We start from the raw sequence: 19,955 nt of genomic DNA, 5'->3' as shown, positions 1-19,955 counted from the left end.
AGCGACCCTCGTAGCTCTCCGAAAAAAAGCCAACAGTATCGGCAAAGCTTTGAAAAGCTGAGTTTCTCAGGGGAAGACTTTTCAGGCCAAACGGCAAAAATATTCTAAGGTCCGTACAGCGCGGGGCGGCAGCTGGCTGTGCAACAAGGTACGGACGGAGGTCTTGGTTGGCAGACGGACGCTAGCGATCTTGTAGAGAAGATCTCAGTATCCAAGGACAACGGAGCGAATGGGTCATGCTATATCATTTTATAGGAACTTCAGAGGGAGTATTCAATCACAAGCAGACTTGGCGCAGACCATGCTCATAGCGTTACAGAAAATTGTCATGGCCTGAATCTGAACCGCGGCACGGAGATTAAGCAAACGCCGTTGCCGACATTTATGATACCTGCTGTAGATACAGTGATTAGTCATGGTATTTGTGAGCTCTGATAAGTTCCACCAAGGTGGCTTCTGTGTCACGTGACTTTTGCAACCCACTCTCTGGCCAGCCTCTTGCGGTAATCATCGCACAAAAGCATCAGCATTCTCCTCTCAGCGTGCCATAGCCCATCGCATCCCAACCCACCTCCCTGGGGGAACGACAAGTTGAGCCGTGCTTAGCGGATGGAACGAATAAGTGGAGGACCATAAGGGATTTTCTCAACCTGACACGCAACCTTCCGCCAAACCAATCTGCAGTGCAAAGATGAATGCTGTGCTGCTGGCAGCGCTGCGACGATACCTGCATAGAATGAACCCGCCATCAGGGTGACGCTTTGAGCAAAGAGAGATATTTCACGACAACGAAGGGCTATGTTGCCATCCATAGCATCGACGGCTATGAGAACTACATGTCGCCGCCTAAATCAGCTGCGCCTGCCACTGCGTGGTAAATCAGCGACAACCCTGTACACGAGCATCGGCACGGCAACTCTCGAGAGGCTCAGAAATGCAACCTATTATTTTTGGAACTCTGGCTTCTCATGTCTTACATGGCCGTCACTGCTCGCAGGTTCTCTGCTGCGCCATGACGCGAGCTATTTTCCGGCCAACGGATATCGTGTTTGTGCCTCTTGACAGACAGCACCAGGTGATTCTTTGAGGTTACGAAGGCTTGGCCATTTGAGCCCTGGCATACATTTCGCACGGCAACGAAATCTCACCAGCCAGTGCCGAAGGGGGGAATGTTACGGAAGAGCTGTCACTAACTGCCGCGACGCTCCGTGGACAGAGGGGATCTCGGATTGGACTCGTAAATTTGATCTACCAGGGTCATTCTGTAGTGCTCTATGATTTCATTGCTGCTGTTGAGGATGTCTGCGCGACAAATTGTGCCATCTGAAAACTGTCAGCTCGTCAACCCGCGGACGATGCGGGGCTCGGTGGATGGAGTTGGGTCGGATAACACCGACATTCGGCACGTTCGATTATATTCTGGACTGGGGATAGACTCAGGGATGGCATGTAGCCAATTGCCTTGACCCAGGCTCAATTGGATGAGCAAAAGACGGATGGTGCGCTTAGGAGTGACGCTGCAGCCGCCGCAAACAATACGCCAACGCCATACGCACTCATGAGCGGCTACACGGAAAGCACGTTCTTGCTTGAAAGGGAAATGGACAAAGACATGCCAAAACTGCCAAATGGATATTTGGTCAAGCACAACGAATTCAAAGCCGCGGTCGTGCGCTTCCGTGGCTGATTGAGTGGAGTGTCTTGGTCCGGCTAAGACGCGGCGATTTATTGCTGGGAGCAACTGCACTAACTAAAAACTCAGTCTGGTGTGCACCACCCAAGGCGCTACTCCACCACCATAGCATCGCATCGCGACGCCCCCGAGATGCAGCCATGGAAGAAGTCGGTCAACGCCGTGACCATCGAGAGTGGCCTGGATCGAGCCGACGCTTAGGAGATCTGGGCCGCTCGAGATCTCCCCGTCGCTCTCGCCACAGCCCGAGCAGCACGTCCCATTCTCGCGCCAACGAGACAAGGCCAGATTCAAATCACCAACACCAAGGCCCCCGCGATCGCAGTAGAGACCGGAATAAAGCCCATTCTGCCGAAAAATCCCACCCATCAGCTCCCTCAGACGACTTGATACCCCGCTTCCGTGAGAAGCATTCTCGTGCCGAGGGGCAAGAAAGCAGAACTCATCACCGCCGCGCCCGCAGTCGCAGTCGAAGTCGAGGTCACAGACGACGCAGCCGTTCGCCATCATCGACCAAGCGCCGTCGAACCCGCAGCAAGAGCCCTCGCCGAAAACGGCCGCGACGAGACCACACCCCATCAAGAGGGGGCCGTGAGGAAGGCTCCCATTCTAAATCAAAACACCGCTCCTCAGACGGCAGGAAATCGGGGTCTTCACGCAGGCACGACGATACTCACCTTTCTTCAGAGTTACCTGAAGGTAGCAGCAGGAGATCAAGGCGTGATTCATTGACCAGGTCGCCTACATATTCTACGCGAGAGTCTCGTCGCGAGTCAGGGGATTCTAGACAGCCACATCATAGTGATCGTCATCGATCAAGGAGCCGATCCCCAACCTCTCACGCTCATCACCCACACAGACAAAGCTCGATACCAAGCGATACTGTCGGCACAGGTTTTCTGAAGGGGGGGGTTACATTGAGTGAAAGAGAACGCCATTCGTCGAGACAGCCAAAGGGATCGGAGTCTAGGAATAAGGACTTTTCTTTGAAATCGAATCAAGACGACGCAATGAACCCACGACGTGGCCGCCGCGGCTCCAATTCTCGCTACAGAGACCAGAATGACCCTGCAAATTCCCCACAGCATCGACATTCACCTTCTCCAACGCGTCACAACAACCGAGACGAGCCAACGTCGCACGGCCACAGTGGACAGGATGGTCGCCACACACCACTCGCGACCCACTCTTCTTCAAAATCACCACCATTCGACCCTCCTTCAGGGCCCAGTAATCGAGGGCCACGCGCCGGTTTTCGTGGTGCCTCTTTTGCCGGTCGTGCAGCTCATCGGAACGCGTCATCATGGGGCAGCCAGTGGAATCCTAATAGTTCTCGCGATGGTGAGCAGCGGCATGGTAGCAATGGCGAGAATGATGAAATGAGTGCCATGGATATTGACGACAAGGGCGCCGACGACAAAGCATTCGACAGGTCACGGGACGACCGAGGGCACGACAGAAGTGAGCGCCCTCGACAAGATGCCCACAAAGCACCATCAGCACAAACAAACTCCCCCTCAAAGTTTAGCTTTGCTTTCAAGCCATCTTCTAAGGCCGCTCCCGCCGGTCCCAAGCCCGAAATTTCTCAAAAGTTCAACGCCCCAGCTCAGAAACGAGAAATTCAGGAAAAGGATGGCAAGAATGAACCCCCGCCAGGTGCACCCACACAGCCCGCTGCCCTTTTCGATCGGAAGCCTCCGGACGGCCCAAAAATGGCACCACGGATGCGCAAAGTTATGAAGAAGATGCAACGACCCAAGCCGCGGCCTACACTACCACCAAACTTAGTCGCATCAGAGTCTGTCTTCTTCCGCAAACCCGGGAATGAGTCGGTCGTTGGCTCTGGCACGTATGGCAAGGTTTTCAAGGGCCTGAACGTGTACACGAAAGGGCAGGTAGCCTTGAAACGCATTCGAATGGAAGGAGAGCGGGATGGCTTCCCTGTGACTGCTGTCCGAGAAATCAAACTGCTTCAGTCACTGCGGCATCAAAACATTGTCAATCTTCAGGAAGTTATGGTTGAGAAGAATGACTGTTTCATGGTCTTTGAGTACCTGTCTCATGATTTGACAGGATTGCTCAACCATCCTCACTTCAAGCTGGAGCCACCTCAGAAAAAGCACCTGGCCAAGCAACTATTTGAAGGGCTTGACTATCTCCATGTACGTGGTGTGCTACACAGAGACATCAAGGCGGCCAATATTCTCGTCAGCAGCGATGGTATCCTCAAAATTGCCGACTTTGGTCTCGCCCGGTTCTATGCCAAACGGCACCAGCTCGACTACACAAACCGCGTCATTACAATTTGGTACCGATCCCCTGAACTGTTACTCGGCGAGACACAGTACACTGCTGCCGTTGATATCTGGAGCGCTGCCTGCGTCATGATGGAAATTTTCGTGCAAAAGCCCATATTTGCCGGCGACGGGACAGAACTGAGCCAGCTAGACAAGATTTACAATGTGCTAGGCACTCCGAACCGACATGACTGGCCCGGTCTCGTGGACATGGCCTGGTTTGAGCTGCTGAGACCGACGGCGAAACGGAAAAACATGTTTGCGGAGCTTTTCAGCACGGAGCTCACGCCAGCGGCATACGACCTCGTGCAGTCTATGTTCTTGTATGATCCAGCAAAGCGACCAACAGCAGAGGAAATTTTGGGCCACGCGTACTTTACCGCTGAAGAGCCACTTCCTCAGCAGGCCACAGAGTGAGTTTCCGTCCACGCCCCCGTCTTGCCCCTCGGCATGCAATACTAACCCGGCTTTTGCAGACTTGCCAACATTGGTGGTGACTGGCACGAGTTTGAGTCCAAGGCTCTACGTAAGGAAAATGAGCGACGTGAGCGTGATGCCCGACGAGCGGCCAAGAACCCCACGCCCGCTGCCATTGATCGGAGCCACCACACTGGCCACAACCAGGAGAAAAAGCGCGGCACATACGTCGACGACGACGCTCGAGATGCTAAGCGTGCTCACGTCGAGCGGCCGACGCCTGCCGCCTGAGAATCTAGGGGGGTAAGGCAGAGCTTCATCAGTGGTGTGTCTCTTGAACTAGAAGAGGGAAAGGTGGATGGAGGCATGAGAGTGTTGTCCTTTTTTGTAATGGGATCGGTGTTCTGGGGCATGTATTTCCTCGTTCTTCTTCTATACATATTCGTATGCTAGTCAGCGAAAGTTTTTTGTGTTCTTTTAAGTATTTAACTCTGATGGTTCTCGACATGGGAAAGCATTCAATATCTTTTGGCTCTCTGGATCTCGCTCTTCGCAATATCTTTAGCTCCCTCCCTCTTTCTTTATTCCTAGAGAGCAAACAGCTTGACAAGGGCATATCCAAAAGTACATCATTATCAACACACTTTTCTTGTCGAGCTGTCCACCCGGCAGCCTTGTCCAGGGGGGGGGGGGGTTGCGTCCCAAGCTCATGTTTTTTTTTGTTTCTGGCTCCTGCCCACTACCCCCTCAGCTGTTGTTCTTCCTACGAGTGGTTGTGGGCGCGCGCGTTTTGTGGTCGGTCAAGAATATTGACCAAGGTTGAGGGAAATGCGGCGCCGGCATATGGAAAACAATGGCGGCGCGTGTATGTTTACGTCTGGGCAATGTCGCATTTCGAAAAAGGCTATGAAATGGAAAAGGGGGGGGCACAGAATGGGTATATTATATATGTGAATATAGCATCAGATACATGGTCTATCCGGCCGGTATTATCAAAGGGGTACATGCAATGAACCAGTGACAGTACACCGACACGACCTTGTTACTACATGTGATTATTGTCATTTCGTCATGTCTCATTGTAAAGAGCAGCTTTTTTCTCTTCTTTTTTGTGCTGCACCTTTTTTCTCGTAGAAATCATCAGGGGGGTGCCTCGCCGGGGCTAAACGACTCTCTTCACTGCTCCTCGTGATGTGGACCGTCATCTGCCATGTTCAGGAGGCTGCGCAGGCTGCCAGTAGCGCGATCCTGTCGCGGCGGAGGCGGGGCGGCGCCGCTGCTGCTGTTGCTACTCCACGGAATCCATCCCGCGAGCGCGGAGAGCAGGCCCGTCGCGGTGGCACCATCGACCGAGGAGACGGCGACGCCGTTGGCGGCGGGGCGGGACAGCAGTGGTTTGACGCCCCGGTCCGTCGGGGTGGGGTGCGGGCCGCCGCCCGAGACCATATTTGCTGCCGAGATTGCGTCAGCGGCAGAGGAGCTGGCGGTGTAGACTTGAAGGTTGCTGGTGCAGGACTGCGGCAGCGCGGGATCGCCAGCCAGAGAGACAATAGACGCTAGGTGGGAGGCTGCTGCGTAAGCGGTGGTGGGCACGGATGGAGCGGCCGCTGTCGTCTTGCTGGCGGTGTCAATGAGCGCAAGCGACGAGGAAGGCGTGCGCCGGACGGTAGGTCGTTGCTGGGAAGGGTCTTGGGGCGTGCGTGCTTGTCGCACGCTGGCTGTCGAGCCAGCGGGCGAGGTGTGGTGAGACGTCTTGGTCGATGCCCGCCCGCGCACGTCATCGGCGAGCTCGGCTGCCGACTTCTTCTTGGAGTGATCATCGTCGGACGAGCGACTGGAAGACATGATGGTCTCAAGAGTGCCCATCGCGCGACTATTTCTGCGGCCGCCCAGTCGCCGTTGTCGCTCTGTTGTTGTGCTGGTCTCATCGTCGGAGGTGACGGCTTGCAGCGTCGGCCCCTGGCTTTCTGGTCCAGAACGTCCCCCTGCCATGAATGCGTGACTGGAGCCGTGCGGTCCGTAGTGCACTTCGTACTGGTTGCTTAGCGAGTATCGTGACCGGGCGCATATCTCGGCTATCCTATCTAGGTCTGCATTGATATCACTGCCGGTGGCGGTGTTGTCCTGCTCGTTCATGCTTTCGAGGAAGCTTTTGAATGAGAAAGCTTCAATCGGTGGCAACTTGGCGTCCTCTGGAGGCGGGCGATGGCCGAATTGTGGGTGGAGGCCGCGCGCGCGAGCCATGATGCTGAGCATGCCGCTGCTGGCCGAAGCGACCTTGCCAGCCAGAGGGGATGTCCTGGTTCGCGAAGCCACGGACCCGTTGACCGAGGCGGCGGTGCTGTGGCCATTGCAAACAACTATGATGCCAGCACTGCTGCTGCTGCTGCCGCCGCCGCCAGTTCCGTGGGGCAAGCGCTTCACTCTGTTGGGTGGAGGTCGGTAGTAGCTGCGAACAATGACGGGTTCCGAGTAGGTGGTATTCTCAGCGCCAGTGGATTTGGCATATCGATGGCGGCTCGGGTAGTGGCTGTTGAGTTCACGCAAGGCTTCGGTGCGATGCTCGGCGGTGCTGTCGTCGACCTGGATGGGGCGACCCTCGGCGACGGAGGGCACAAGGCTGGCCGAAGTCGACTTGGTCTGAAATGGGAGTCGGAAGGAGAGTGGCAGGGCGCCGTGGGTGTGGCTGTGATTTGTCTGCTGCGCACTTGCATCCGGGGTGGAGGAAGCGCCATGTCGCGGATACTTGGGTGAACATGGCGGTTGATCCTGACGGCGAGGGGCGGGTTGCGCCGCCGGTTTCAACGTGGGCGATGACATGAGGAGGAGGGGTTGGCGAGAGTTTTTCTAACGGGAGGTTCAAAAAGAGGCAACCGTTATTGTGGTTGGAGACCGGGTGGGCGGAAGTTGAAGTCTACATGGAGACCTTGCTTGTTTGAAAGGCGATATTGCGTTGTGGGCGAAAGCGTCGCACTTGGCCGGTGAGGACAATTTAGTGAGACGAGTCGCTCTGGCGGGGTGAAGCGAAACGGCGCAAGTGGCACTAGAATTGATATAATCGTACCTGTAGGAGGTAGGAGGTAGGAAGCAAGCGATGATGGGGTTGGGGAAAATTGGGATGAAGAGGTTGTTGAAAGTAGTGTAGGTAAGGCTTGGGGAGCGGAGTAACTAACTACCTCCTCGACATAGGTACCTAGGTTGGTAGGCAGGTGGCAGGTAGGGAAATGGCGGGGACGAGGCAACTAGGGCCAGCACAAGTGCAACGGCGATACTCGAACGAGACGTTAGAAAATATCAAGGCAAACCCGAGCTACTCCATATCATGTCGATGCGCTGTTACTTAAAATGTGGTGCGACAAGCGAGACGAAATGTATCACCTACCGTATCTACCATGTCACGGGTAGCGTCGCAGATGCGATGCTGCCCATGATGCAAATTACTTTCGCCCACTAGTTACCCCCAAATCTGCATTTCAAAGCAATTTATCCAACACTCTTCGCTCTCAAAAGGTGTGCCAGCCTCGAGCCCACGTCATCAGCCTGCCGCACATCTCGGGATACTGACTACACTCAGTGACCAAATCGGGCTGCTCTTCAAAGACGACAAATTAAGTGCATTCTCGTAGTTACCTATGACCTAGGTACTACGAGTCTCAACAGACGCAACAGCAACCAAGTCATGGCACAGCATCACAGTGTCCAAATCGCCGGTTTCCCAACACCTCCCAGGTCCTTCAAAACAGCATTCCAGATCCATGTACCACCCCCTTGCGTCGCCCGACGCAAAAAGAACAACCCACACTCCCTCCACGCTCCTTCTCCTCATGTCTGGTGCACAATGGTGCCGTAGCCCTGGCCACCGCTCTGCACATTGTCCGAGTACACGCCCGGGGCCGGCCTGGAGGGGTAGCGGCCCTCGTGCGCCTGCTCCCGGCGGTCAAAGTAAATGTACTCGAGATAAAAGGCGTGTAGGTGACCCGGGATGTATCCGAGGAGGGTCAGGCAAATGTTGATAAACAAGTCTGTGTCCCACAAGGCAACCGCCATGTTAGCAACCCAGCAACAGAAAATGGGGGTTGGCGTGGCATTGCGCCGCGGCCGCCTCGAGAAAAGACAGCCGCCTGCTTCTACTTACCCATGCCGCATCCTGCAACAGCCCAGACTCCCGCAGGAGGGACTGACATTGAGGTTAATAAGGTTAGCATCAGCTTGCCCTGCTTTTTTTCGTCCAGAAAAAAAAAGCATATAGCTCGGTGACAGCGTCAGGGCTCACATAGAATCGTAATCACGACGATGAGGAGCGCCGAGGCGACGGCCATGATGGGCGGTAGCGATTTCTGAAACACTGAGGGAGTTTCCGAGCGACTGGTTGCGAGCGCGTGTTACTAGAGGTCCAAGATGGCACGAGTGAGTTATGCGCGGAATGGTGGGCGTACTTGACAAGATCGTGAGAGAGTGTGCAAAGTGTGTGAAGTTGCGCGATGGTGGAAGGCGTAAAACGGTGAAGTAACGGCGTTTGCAAGATCGAAAGAACGTCATCAGCGCCACTTGCTGTACACCCACTCACTGTACGTAGCTGGTCTCCAATTGGTGGCTGGTGTACGCTCCACGTAATTAGTGCCTGCCTCAGCAGAAGCAGTAATAGAAGCCATATCATCCTCAGCAGAACCAGTAATAGAAGCCATATCATATCAATGCCCTCTGCTGGAGCATAAAGTCACAAACAAGGATCAACCTCTCGGGACTCCCCAAGGTACTCGTCAATGTTTCCACGGTCTGGCTTCTCCATTAGAAATGTACGATCTGACAGTCTTTGGCTGTGCCTGTGTGGCTCGTGACCTTCGATGGACTTCAAACTTGAGACCACGTCGTGAACACGCACATTATAAGTCTGGAACTCGAAGTCCATACATGGAGTGGCTGACACGTTCAGTCACCCGGAAAGGTTATATTATAGTATATGATAGAGAACAGATAGAGAACAGATAGTACTTTGCTACGGGGTGGGGAGTGTTCCTAGCAGGTAGGCAACAGGCAACTGCGAGCTACCTAATAATGACTGGTACGTGTGTGGGCTGTGGGCGGCAGGATGATGGACTGACTTGGTGAGCTGTCGTCTGCAATTCATAGGAGGCCGTGGCGTGGGGGACGTGGGCACAGTGCGGCGCAGTGTTTATGAATCAATGCCTGTTAAACCGAAGTTGCTGTTGCTGTTGCTGTTGCTGTTGCTATGCCCGCTGACTACCTAGGTAGGTACCTACCTACCTAGGTAGGCTCGTCTTGTCCTCACTTATCATCGTACGAGGTGATGGCAGAGTGCGCATGTACCTCTTTGAAATCGTGGCCCCATTGTAATGGGCTTGGAGGCAGTTGCCGTTGACAGCGTACCTAGTTTTTCAACATGATCAACATGACCTCTGTAGGACAGCTGCGGGTAGCACACCGTAGCTGATTTTGTAGATATTGAAGTAGAAAGTAAGTACCAAATTCGCACCATGGTAGAAGAAGATCAAGATCAAGATCAAGATCAATATAAAAAAAGAACCATGTACCCTGGCAATCTGGTACGCTGTCCAGCACCTTCTTGCTCCATGCCAGCCAAGTCGAGGTACGGTTGCGCTAGTTAGTCGCCAGCAAGGGAACTCGACCACTGTGCCTGACCAAAACCGCCCCAGGCACCGCCTGTCCGGCCCCTGGAGGTACCTACTACAGGTACTAAGGTACCTCTAACCTACCTCTAACCGGTACCTTATTAGAGGTACCTCCTAATCCTCCTAATAGCAGGTAATCGGTTTGGGGACCTTTTTCGGCCTCCAAAATTTCAGAGCCGGCCGTCTTTTTCCAACACCAGCCTTTTCGCTGCCTTGCAGACTCCTATCTTCTCCTGCATCCCCATCCTCTCTTTTCAGAGCCTCTTGTCACTCTCCGTCTCATTGTCCATTTCGGCAGTGCGGGTTTGTCGTCTGCACACTTCATCCGTACCTGGCTGTCATCTGGTCCCCTTCCCCTCTCTCATCCTGTGCTCACTTTTTTTTTTCTTGTCTTGTCTGCTCCCCTGGTTATACTCGTTGCCCCCACTGTCTGGCTTTGCGTCGTCTGAAGAAAGCTCTCTTCCCGCCTGCTTTTCGAACCTGCATCCTTCAACAACGCCTCCTTTCCGACCCACGGTTGCGACCTCAACCGCCTCTTCGCCTGCTTCCGCGTGCCGCCCTCTCCTCCGTGCCAGTTCTTCCATCTCAACTTGAACCATCGACCGACATTGACCCTTTTTTGCCCCCGGACTGCCTGCGCCTGATTCTCTTCGCCGCGACGGCCTCGCTCTCTTGCCTCGCCCAATCTCCACCTTTGGCTCACCAGAGACATTAGAAAAAATGTCTTCCCAGCAGAGCTCTCAGTTCAGCGTGGACCGCTACGTCGTCATCCACGTTGCTACCACTTGCGATGAGCACGGTGTCTATGTCACAAAGGATTCTGCCGAGGTCATTGAGCTTGGCTGGATCCTGCTCGATGCCAACACTCTCGAGGAGGCATGTCCCAACCAACCGCTCATCGCCCTCTACATTTGATTCGATCCTAATCCCTCTTCAATATTAGATCACGCACGAAAGTGTACTCGTCAAGCCTGTCAACACTCCCATCACGCCGCTGTGCAGTACGTATCTATTTATCTCAAACCCCTGTCCCCGAGCTCCAACGCTTTTACCCCGTCCCTCGACTCGGTCACCTCGGATCCTCACCACTTGATAGCCTGGCTAACATTGTCCCTTACCAGCGAGCCTGACTACCCTCACTTGGGAGCACGTCCGAAACGCGGGAACCTTTAGAGACGCCATCTCTCGATTCGATACTTTTGCTACCGAGTACTTGACCTCCAAGAATATTGACTTTGCATTCGTCACCCTAGATGCTTGGGATCTCCGAGTTCAGCTTCCACGTGAAGCTCGTGACAAGGCCGTTGTCCTTCCCCCCTACCTGCAGCACTCGCGAACCTTCGACCTCCGCACTGAATACCAGCGCTGGCAGCAGCACCACCCCGAGTCTCTACCCTTCGGCCCCTCGATGCTCTCCAACATCTGTGCCGCTCTCGAGGTCGAGCCCGTCCAGTCCAGCGCGCCGATCAAGCACAACCTTCCCTTCCACCTGCAGGCATTGGCCCCTGCTTCGCCTCGCCGTGCCATGGAGGAAGCTATTACCCTTGCTCGAGTCCTCCGAGGCCTCATTCGCAAGTCTCAGCCCCCTCAGGAGCACCCCGATGTCCTGACCCGCCCAATGGATGCCAGGGCTGATGTTCGTGCTTTTCTTTCCGAAAGAAGCAAAGTTCTTCACATGTCTGGCCTTCCTCATGATACCACCCAATCTGAGCTCGAGAGCTGGTTCACCCAGTTTGGCGGGCGTCCCATTGCATTCTGGACACTCCGAACCCCTGAGCAGCACAAGCCCACAGGCACCGGCTTTGCTGTCTTTTCGTCGCACGAGGAGGTATGTTGCCCCCCTGCTATTGCGACCACCCACTCTACTGTGCTCAGCTGCTAACCATTTTCAAGGCTGCGGAAAGTCTATGCATGAATGGCAGAGCTCTCAATGAAAAGGCGATCGAGGTCTCCCCGTCTTCTAGTAGAGTCCTCGACCGTGCTCAAGATATCCTAACGCCCTTCCCCCCTAGCAAGAACCGTCCTCGCCCTGGAGACTGGACATGCCCCTCGTGCGGTTTCTCCAACTTCCAGCGCCGAACGGCCTGCTTCCGGTGTTCGTTCCCTGCTGCCGGTTCTGGTCCAGGTGGCGACAACTTTAGCTATGCCGGTGGCAGCGGCAGTGGCGGCGGCGGCGGCGGCTACGGCCCCCCTCAAATGATGCCGCCTCCGCATCATGGCGGTCACGGTCACAGCCACGGCCACGGCCACGGCCACATGGGCCACGGCGGACGCATGGGTGGCGGCGGTGGTGGAGTCGTTCCTTTCCGTGCCGGTGATTGGAAGTGCGGCAATGAAGTATGCGGTTACCACAACTTTGCCAAGAATGTGTGCTGCCTTCGCTGTGGAGCTAGCCGTGCCAGCGCTGCCGTCGTGGCCGATTCAGGATACCCATCCCCCATGGACAACTCATCTCAGTATAATATGGGACAAGGCTCCATGGGAGGCACGCCCGGCCCTGGTCCTTTTAACTCAGGCAACGCCTTCAACGCTGGGGCGGCATACAACCAGCATTTTGCCGGCCCTCCCAGCCATTTCCTTCCCTCTGGCCTGGCTGGCGGTGCTGGCGGCTACCCTGGCTCCATGAATAACCAGGCCTTTGGCCCTGCTCCAGGCTCGCACGGAGCTGGCCCTTTTGACAGCCGCGCCGCTGAGGCAGCTTTCCAGTCTGCCACAAACGGTCCCGCTTCCGGTGCCGGTCCTGCCCACAACAACTTCTACAACAGTGGCCCTGTTGCCAACGAGAACGATCCATTCGCATTTCTCTCCAGCGGCATTGGCGGCCTCTCCGTCAGTGGAGCTGATGGTCGTCAGAACGGCGGTGCCGCCCCTCCCAATAAGTCGCCCGCTTGAGAACAATGACGCCAATATTGAACCACGGAGCCTAGTGATGATGGACAACTTTTCAACGATGACTGGTGCGGTGACCGTGTTGAATTGCACAAGAACAGAGTGGCATACACTTTTGTACATTTGATTCACGTGTTATGCCACTTTTGAATTGATGGACATTATAGAACTTTGGCGTTGGTTACAAAATTTACCTCGCGGACTTTGCTTCTCGATTTGAGGGAAAGCGGTCAGGTGTGTATCGGATTTACTGTTATTTAACTCTTTTTATTCTGGGAGGTCTCGGATGGAGTGTCGGACACTATTTCAGGTGGGATGTGGTTCAACATTTGTGCGTTTCTTATTTTTAATTTGCGAGAGGGCTTGGAAGACAAAAGTGACTATACCACGGCTATTCTGGGTTGATCAAGTCTGGAAAGGAGAATCTACGGACTTTGGTTTCTTTGCGTTTTTGCTAGGAAAGAAAAAGAAGAAAGGGGGATCTCCTTGCCTCGATTTTGTTTTGTACAGAAAAGGAGAAGGGGGATGAGGATGGATTCTGGTCGGTTTTCTTCTTCTTCCCAACACGGGGCAACACATATGCATTGGGCTTGGACTTTGGACTGGACCGAACCCTTCTTTTTTGTTGGGTCGAAATTCGGCCTGTTGCTGAAAAAGAGCGAGGGACCAAGGTGTGTATCATGTATGTACGTGTGTGTGTGTGTGTGTGTGTGTGTGTGTGTGTGTGTGTGTTTGAGCACTGCCACAACAACAAGGGGGGATGGCAGTAAGAACGACAACATTGTTCCTGGATGGATGCATAGCGAAAGGGTGCGTTAACGGTGTATCTTGGTCTTGCGTGGACTTGATTCATATTTTTGATTCAGTTTCTTCTGCAAGTTGTTTGGTTTCTTCTTATTAGGTCAAGGCAAAAGACATTGTCCAAATACTATTCCTTCTGTGTTTTCTTTTTGCCCCCTCCTTCTTCTCCTTTCTCTCTGTATATTGTTTTCTTTTACTCTGCAATTATGGTTATCGATGCCGTACCACGTTGCCGTCTCTCTCATCTTGTCATCCCTCCCTCTTTCATCGCCGCATTGTATCGTGGGTAGAAAACAAATAAAAGTTGCCAAATTCATCATCCAAGTCTCACCATTTCGTAGCATTTTATTCTTTTCCTCAGTATCAATATCCACCGCCTGCAACCCCCCGAATAGTGTCCTTACTAGAGTTGGCGGACTCTGCAATGTTGGCTGTCACATTACCCACCCACGCAGAGGCTCTGGTTCCATCTTGGCTAGGCGGAATCCAGCCCTCGGCTGGGCCGCCATTGTACGAGAAGGTGATGGGGGACACGGGCCGGCGTGGAGTTGTTGTCTCTTTGATTTTTACAGCTCTACCTGGTTATGGTTGTACAGACCCTCTTGTGCCTTGACCCCAGCTTCCGCTCCAGTCACTTACGCGCACTTGACCACCTTGTCGTCGTCAAACTGTATATCTATGATCCCATCCGCCTTGACAGCCTTGACAATCATGCCCTTGAAGTCGATCGGTAATCGTCGTTTGAGCTCGTCGGTGCACAGCGTCAGCAGCTTGATGCCCTGACCGAGAGTGATATCAGGATGGTGGTGCTTGTCGAGGATCGAGAGGCAGTAGTACCTGTAAGTGCATCATCGTCAGCCAAGTCACCTTTTGAAGGGGTTGTCGGGCGGGGCAGCAGTGGTAGCCGCGAGGCTGCTTGCCTGCATCCCAGATGCCAGTCCGGCGGGGGCAGCGAGAGGGGCAGACACTTACTGTGCGTAGCCATGCGCGGCGTACGGAACCTCGGCCATTGCGGCGAGGTAGTCCATCCAGTAGAGAGAGGGCTTGCCGGTGATGGGATCGACGCCGCCCATGAGGAGGTTGACGTTGTACGGCTTGCGCGATCGCAGGCTGGACGCGAGCTCGCCGCGCACGAAATGTGCCAGGCCCGAGGGCGATAGATCGGTCTCGTTGCGCATCGAGTAGAGCTGTGCGTTGCGCTGGATATATTCGGCAAATTGCACTGCGAAAAGAAAAAAGGAAAGATTAGATTAGGCCATGTCAGCGTGCCACCAAGCCTCCGCGGGCGCCGATGCATCCTCATGATATGCGCCGGCTCGAGGGCGATGCGGGTAGCTAGCTCACCTGTATCACCAGCTTCGCCGGAAAAGGCAAGCAGAGTGTTCTTGTTCAGCTCTCTTGTTTTATCGTCGGATGCCTTGAGAATCGTAGCCCCCCTCATGGCGGCCTTGGACGCCGCGATGAGGGTGAAGTCCTTGCCGGTAATGCCAAGTAGAACCTCCCTGATGGATTCGAGTCAGCGGCGATGCTCGTCGTCAGCGTGCACGAGGATTCATTCTTACATGTTGACTGTTGCGTGTGTTTGTGTTGTGGCGATGGGAGCTGAAAGGGCGAGCTTGAGTTGGGGTGCTTGATGCTGCCTGTTGCTGTCTGGGCTAAACTGAAGCTACCCACATCGACTAGGCTGCTGTAGCTATGCGCGTCAATCACCAGCGCTCGTACCAAGTTAACTAGTGGTGTTGGTCAACGCCAAAAGCGCACACCCGCTGGAAAAGAGCCGGAACCACTATAACCCGGCCCGATCAAGCTGGACTAGACGTGGGTGGGGTCCCTGTCCATTTTTGGTAGCCGCAAGTGTGTCTGGCCGACTTTTTTTTTTTCTAGTGAAGCGGCAGAAAAGTTGCTACCACTGAAGAACATTGGACAACAAGAGCTGCTCCTTTTCCCCAAAGAAATAGCAGCGACCATGTCGTCTTTTTTCACAGTGCCCGGCGCCCAAAAGAAGCGCAAACGCAATGTGTCCTCGGATACGCCCAAAAAGAGAATTACGGCGCAAAAGAGCAACGGCAAAGGCGGTGGCAGCAAGACAGCCAGCACACCAAAGAAGCGACCCGCGCGGGACGAGTCAATCTCTGGCAGCGACTCGGACGACGACGATGACGACTCTGGACGCCTGTCCGACGCGCAAGAAGATGTGGATGGCAGCGAATCGGAAGGAAGCGAGGAAGAAACCGCCGCCGAACGAAGACTGCGGCTGGCGGAGCGCTACCTGCAAAATGTCAAGCAGCATGTAGACGAAGCTGGCTTTGACGCTGCCGACATTGATCGCGACATGATTGCGGAACGACTACAGGAGGATATTGCAGAGACCAAGGGAAAGGTATACCGCCAATTGGCCGCGGAGCTGGTCCTCCGGAAGTCGTCGCAAACATTTTTCCGAACCAACACTCACGCCGTCACGTCCGTCGCCGCATGTGCCCCGTACGTCTACACGGCTACCAAAGACATGTACTTGCACAAATGGAGAACGCAGGACCTGCCCAAAGACCAGTACCCACAAACGACACGGCGCAAATCCAAAAAGGCCGCCGCGCCGCCGCGAAGAAAGCTCGAGCTCGAGTCGTGGGTCAGAGGCAACACAGCCAAGGCCGGGGAAAAAATACTACAAGAGACACACGGGACGGATCCTCGCCGTCGCGGCCTCGCCCGACGGCAAGTACGTCGTCACCGGCGGCGAAGACAAGAAGATGGTTGTCTACGAGGCGGCCACGCTCAAGCCGATCAAGGTGCTCACCCACCACCGCGACGCCGTCACGGGCCTCGCGTTCCGGCGGGGCACGAACCAGCTCTACTCGTGCTCCAAGGACCGCACGGTCAAGGTATGGAGCCTGGACGAGATGGCCTATGTGGAGACGCTGTTTGGCCACCAGGACGAGGTCGTCGACGTGGACGCGCTGGCACAGGAGCGCTGCATCAGCGTCGGCGCGCGCGACCGCACCGCGCGCCTCTGGAAGGTCATGGAGGAGACGCAGCTCGTCTTCCGGGGCGGCGCCGTCGACAAGAAGGCGCGGCCCCCTCCTGGCGTGGACCGGCGCTCGCTGCTGGCAGAGGGCAGCATGGACCGCGTCGCCATGATTGACGACGAGCTCTTCGTCACGGGCGGCGACAACGGCGCTCTCTCCCTCTGGAGCGTCACCAAGAAGAAGCCCGTGCACGTCGAGCCGCTGGCGCACGGCGTCGACCCGCCCCTCGACCCGCACGCCGCCTCGGCCGAGACGACGCCCAGCGCCGACGCCATCCCCGCGCCCACACCCCGCTGGATCACGGCGCTCGCCACGATACCGTACTCGGACGTCATCCTCAGCGGCAGCTGGGACGGACGCGTCAAGGCCTGGCGGCTGTCCGAGGACAAGCGCCGGATCGAGTTTCTGGGCTCGCTCGGCGGCGGCGGGCAAGACGCAGCGGAGGAGGAGGGGGAAGAGGAGGGTGGCAACGCCGAGGACGACGTCAATGCCGCGTACAAGCAGCAGCCGCAACGTCCCATCAAGGGCATCATCAACGGCCTCGCCGTGTTTGAGCGAGGCGACCGCGGCGTCGACGGGCTGTGCGTCGTGGCGGCCGTCAGCAGCGAGCACCGCCTTGGCCGGTGGAAGGTGCACAAGGGCGCGCGCAACGGCGGTGTCGTCTTTGAGGTGCCGCGCGTCATTCTCAGCGAGACGCGCAACGGACACGCGGACAGCAACCCGGGTGAGCAGGAGTGAGTCCTTTTTCTCCGCCCGGCGCAAGAAGATCTAGACAGTGCCGGTGGAAGGAAAAGGAAAAAAAGGAAGCAAAACGTCAGCAGCATGGGGCAGGATAAATGCACCAAAGAGGAAAACATCTTCATGTACATTTTTTGGAACAATTCTAAAAGGCAAGGCGTAGTTATTATATGGTACACAACTTCTTCTTTCTCACAACTGATCTAGAGGTGCCGTGACTTATTCTTCGAGGACTCCTCATAGCATGTAATTAGCCAACGTCCGACCTCTTGTGAGTATATGCGGCAGTAAATGCATTTCTTGTATCGCTAATGCGAGAGATTGATTATGCCAGAGTCTAGGTACGAACTGTATATGAATTGACGCCAACAGTCGCTATGAGAGAGCCAGTGGGAGGGAGAGCAACTAGAATGCAAAATAAGCATAGGAATAAAACAGTAATAGACCGTGAGGAAGCACAACAGGCTGTCAATGACATGAAAAGTGGACATGAAGAAACTTGATGAGCTTCCAACGCTTCGCAATACAAAACACCCAATCTCAGTGCCCACCCAAACCTGGTCAAACAATGAATAGTCGGGCTATCCTGGGTCCTCCGCGGGATGATAATAAAACAAAGAGGGGTTTCGAGTGTAAAGACGGTATAAATACGAATATTGATGTAAGCCGTCGTCAACCATGCGCACCATGGGCCGTCGTCATTGCGATGGCAGTATAACATCAACCTAGGGCCGCTTACCGGCGCGCCGTCGCGGTTACGAAAGGACGGCAAGTCGGGCCGCAGCGTTGTTCCTTGTTGCGAGCTCGCGCGCCTCCCGGAGAGCGCTACTTCTTTTGCTACTGCGCAAAAGGACCGGGCTGTGATGCGTCGGGCGGCATCCTGACAATGTCGACAACGCCGTCGTCAGCAAGCGTCTCCTCCCGCGCAACCCCCCGGCTGCGCATCGCCGCCATGGGTGGCGTTACGCTCCTCCTGCGCGTAAAGGGCGACGAGGGAGCAGGCTCCAGTTGCGGCGTAGGGTGCCGCCGAGGCTTATCGCACTGGTGTACGCCGCCGGCTCGGGGAGAGGCTGCGCCTGCCGCGTCGCTTGTAGAGGCCGTGCCCACAGCCAGTTTTTGCGTCGCATTGGCCTTACGCTGCTGCGGGACACGCTTGGCCTTACGCTGCTGCGCAATGTGCTCGGCCTGCTCCTTTTGCAGCGTGAACAAAAGGTCGCGCACGGTGTTGCGTAGGGACGCCGGGTCAATGGACCAGTCAATATCCTTGCCGCTCAAAATCTTGTGCATCAGCTCGTCCGGGTCCTTGAGAAACGCCTTCATGTAGCCTAGAACAAAGACACCGCAGTCGCAATAGTTATTTTGCATCGGGACTCCGGGGGCTTTCATGCCACCCGGTACGGTCTCCAGATCAATATTCTTCTTGTCTTTGGCTTCTGCGAGGAGATACTCCTTAAGCACCTTACATGTGGCAGAGTGGGCATTGCCCATGGAGTCCAGTGTAACAATACGTGGCCGAGAGCTGTCTTGACGCTGGGATCCTCGGGGCCTCCGCGCAACTGTCGTGGGAGAAGTAGCTGTTAGGACTGTCTTCGCGGGGGACGATGCTGAACCAGACAAGAGCTGCCTGGGGGAGCGTCGCGTTGCACTGTCTTCCAGTGATATGTCAGAGATTTCTTGCTCTACTGTCGCCATGATTTGAAGCTCTGGTTTCAGTAGACCCTCAACGTCTGTCGAGGTATTAATAGGCAATGTGTCGTCCTTTCCTTGCTTTATCAATTTTGGAATGTTGTACAAAATTGAAATGTACCAATGAGCATGCTCATTAACCGGCACAAGAATGTAGTCATAAGAGAACAAATCCAGTTTCGAAGTCCAGCCCTTGACGCCGTCGTAGTTGATCCCCCCTTTACATGACGTCAATTTCTCGAAGAAGAAGGTGCTGAAGATGTGTATTCGGCCAAAGAGGTCTGGTCGGTCCCGCTCCATTTCAGTTTGGAGATATCGCAAGTAAAAGTTGATCAAGTTGTCGTTGAGAAATTGGCCCTCATCAAGCCTAGGGATGTCTTCCTTGTCCACTGATGCTCGGTTGCGCCCGGTGGCGGGGTACACGAGCGTTCGTTCCCAATTTTGCTTCCAGCCAGTATTCTCCTCGGACCAGCGTACGGAAGCTCGGCGAGTTTCCTCGCAAGTTGGCCATGTTCTTCGAGTCCGCCTCGTTTGCATACCAGTTCGCTGCACTGGTGACGCAGAGCGCTCTTGTTCCGTCAAACGGCCTGGAAGAGACATCGTAGTGTCTTCTCTTGAATTGAGCTTCTTTTGAGGGTCGTCATGGCGCTCTTGTTTCGTCAAACGGCCTGGAAGCGACATAGTTTTGTCTTCTCTTGATGTGGGTTTCTGTTGAGGGTCGTCATGGCGCTCTTGTTTCGTCAAACGGCCTGGAAGCGAC

At 55.0% G+C, this 19,955-nt stretch overlaps 6 protein-coding genes across 6 annotated transcripts; 3 read left to right on the top strand and 3 right to left on the bottom strand.

Moving 5' to 3' along the window:
• Positions 1–2,996: 2,996 nt before the first annotated feature.
• On the top strand, positions 2,997–4,698 carry CCM_03192 (protein kinase; the record flags this gene model as incomplete). The annotated part of the gene is made up of 4 exons (XM_006668343.1): positions 2,997–3,008; positions 3,043–3,125; positions 3,222–4,403; positions 4,467–4,698. The coding sequence occupies 4 exons, from the start codon at positions 2,997–2,999 to the stop codon at positions 4,696–4,698; spliced, it is 1,509 nt and encodes a 502-aa protein (XP_006668406.1).
• Positions 4,699–5,583: 885 nt separating this feature from the next.
• On the bottom strand, positions 5,584–7,227 carry CCM_03191 (uncharacterized protein; the record flags this gene model as incomplete). The annotated part of the gene is made up of 1 exon (XM_006668342.1): positions 5,584–7,227. The coding sequence occupies one exon, from the start codon at positions 7,225–7,227 to the stop codon at positions 5,584–5,586; it is 1,644 nt and encodes a 547-aa protein (XP_006668405.1).
• Positions 7,228–8,229: 1,002 nt separating this feature from the next.
• Positions 8,230–9,092, bottom strand: CCM_03190 (Plasma membrane proteolipid 3; the record flags this gene model as incomplete). The annotated part of the gene is made up of 4 exons (XM_006668341.1): positions 8,230–8,429; positions 8,543–8,584; positions 8,681–8,752; positions 8,975–9,092. 4 exons carry the CDS (start codon positions 9,090–9,092, stop codon positions 8,230–8,232), a joined length of 432 nt encoding a protein of 143 aa, XP_006668404.1.
• An 810-nt stretch (positions 9,093–9,902) lies between these two features.
• On the top strand, positions 9,903–12,950 carry CCM_03189 (RNA binding protein (Arp), putative; the record flags this gene model as incomplete). Its single annotated transcript, XM_006668340.1, has 8 exons — positions 9,903–9,971; positions 10,031–10,106; positions 10,192–10,361; positions 10,794–10,938; positions 11,002–11,059; positions 11,184–11,694; positions 11,770–11,886; positions 11,952–12,950. 8 exons carry the CDS (start codon positions 9,903–9,905, stop codon positions 12,948–12,950), a joined length of 2,145 nt encoding a protein of 714 aa, XP_006668403.1.
• A 1,161-nt stretch (positions 12,951–14,111) lies between these two features.
• CCM_03188 (proteasome component C11) lies at positions 14,112–15,304 on the bottom strand (the record flags this gene model as incomplete). The annotated part of the gene is made up of 5 exons (XM_006668339.1): positions 14,112–14,322; positions 14,388–14,585; positions 14,721–14,970; positions 15,018–15,246; positions 15,293–15,304. The coding sequence occupies 5 exons, from the start codon at positions 15,302–15,304 to the stop codon at positions 14,112–14,114; spliced, it is 900 nt and encodes a 299-aa protein (XP_006668402.1).
• Positions 15,305–15,714: 410 nt separating this feature from the next.
• CCM_03187 (small nucleolar ribonucleoprotein complex subunit, putative) lies at positions 15,715–17,509 on the top strand (the record flags this gene model as incomplete). The annotated part of the gene is made up of 2 exons (XM_006668338.1): positions 15,715–16,374; positions 16,418–17,509. The coding sequence occupies 2 exons, from the start codon at positions 15,715–15,717 to the stop codon at positions 17,507–17,509; spliced, it is 1,752 nt and encodes a 583-aa protein (XP_006668401.1).
• Positions 17,510–19,955: the final 2,446 nt, after the last annotated feature.

Source organism: Cordyceps militaris (assembly GCF_000225605.1).
Source record: "Cordyceps militaris CM01 unplaced genomic scaffold CCM_S00002, whole genome shotgun sequence".
NCBI lineage: Eukaryota > Fungi > Ascomycota > Sordariomycetes > Hypocreales > Cordycipitaceae > Cordyceps > Cordyceps militaris.
The sequence above is the reverse complement of the archived record's forward strand: the minus strand, read 5'-3'. Positions and strand labels throughout refer to the sequence as shown.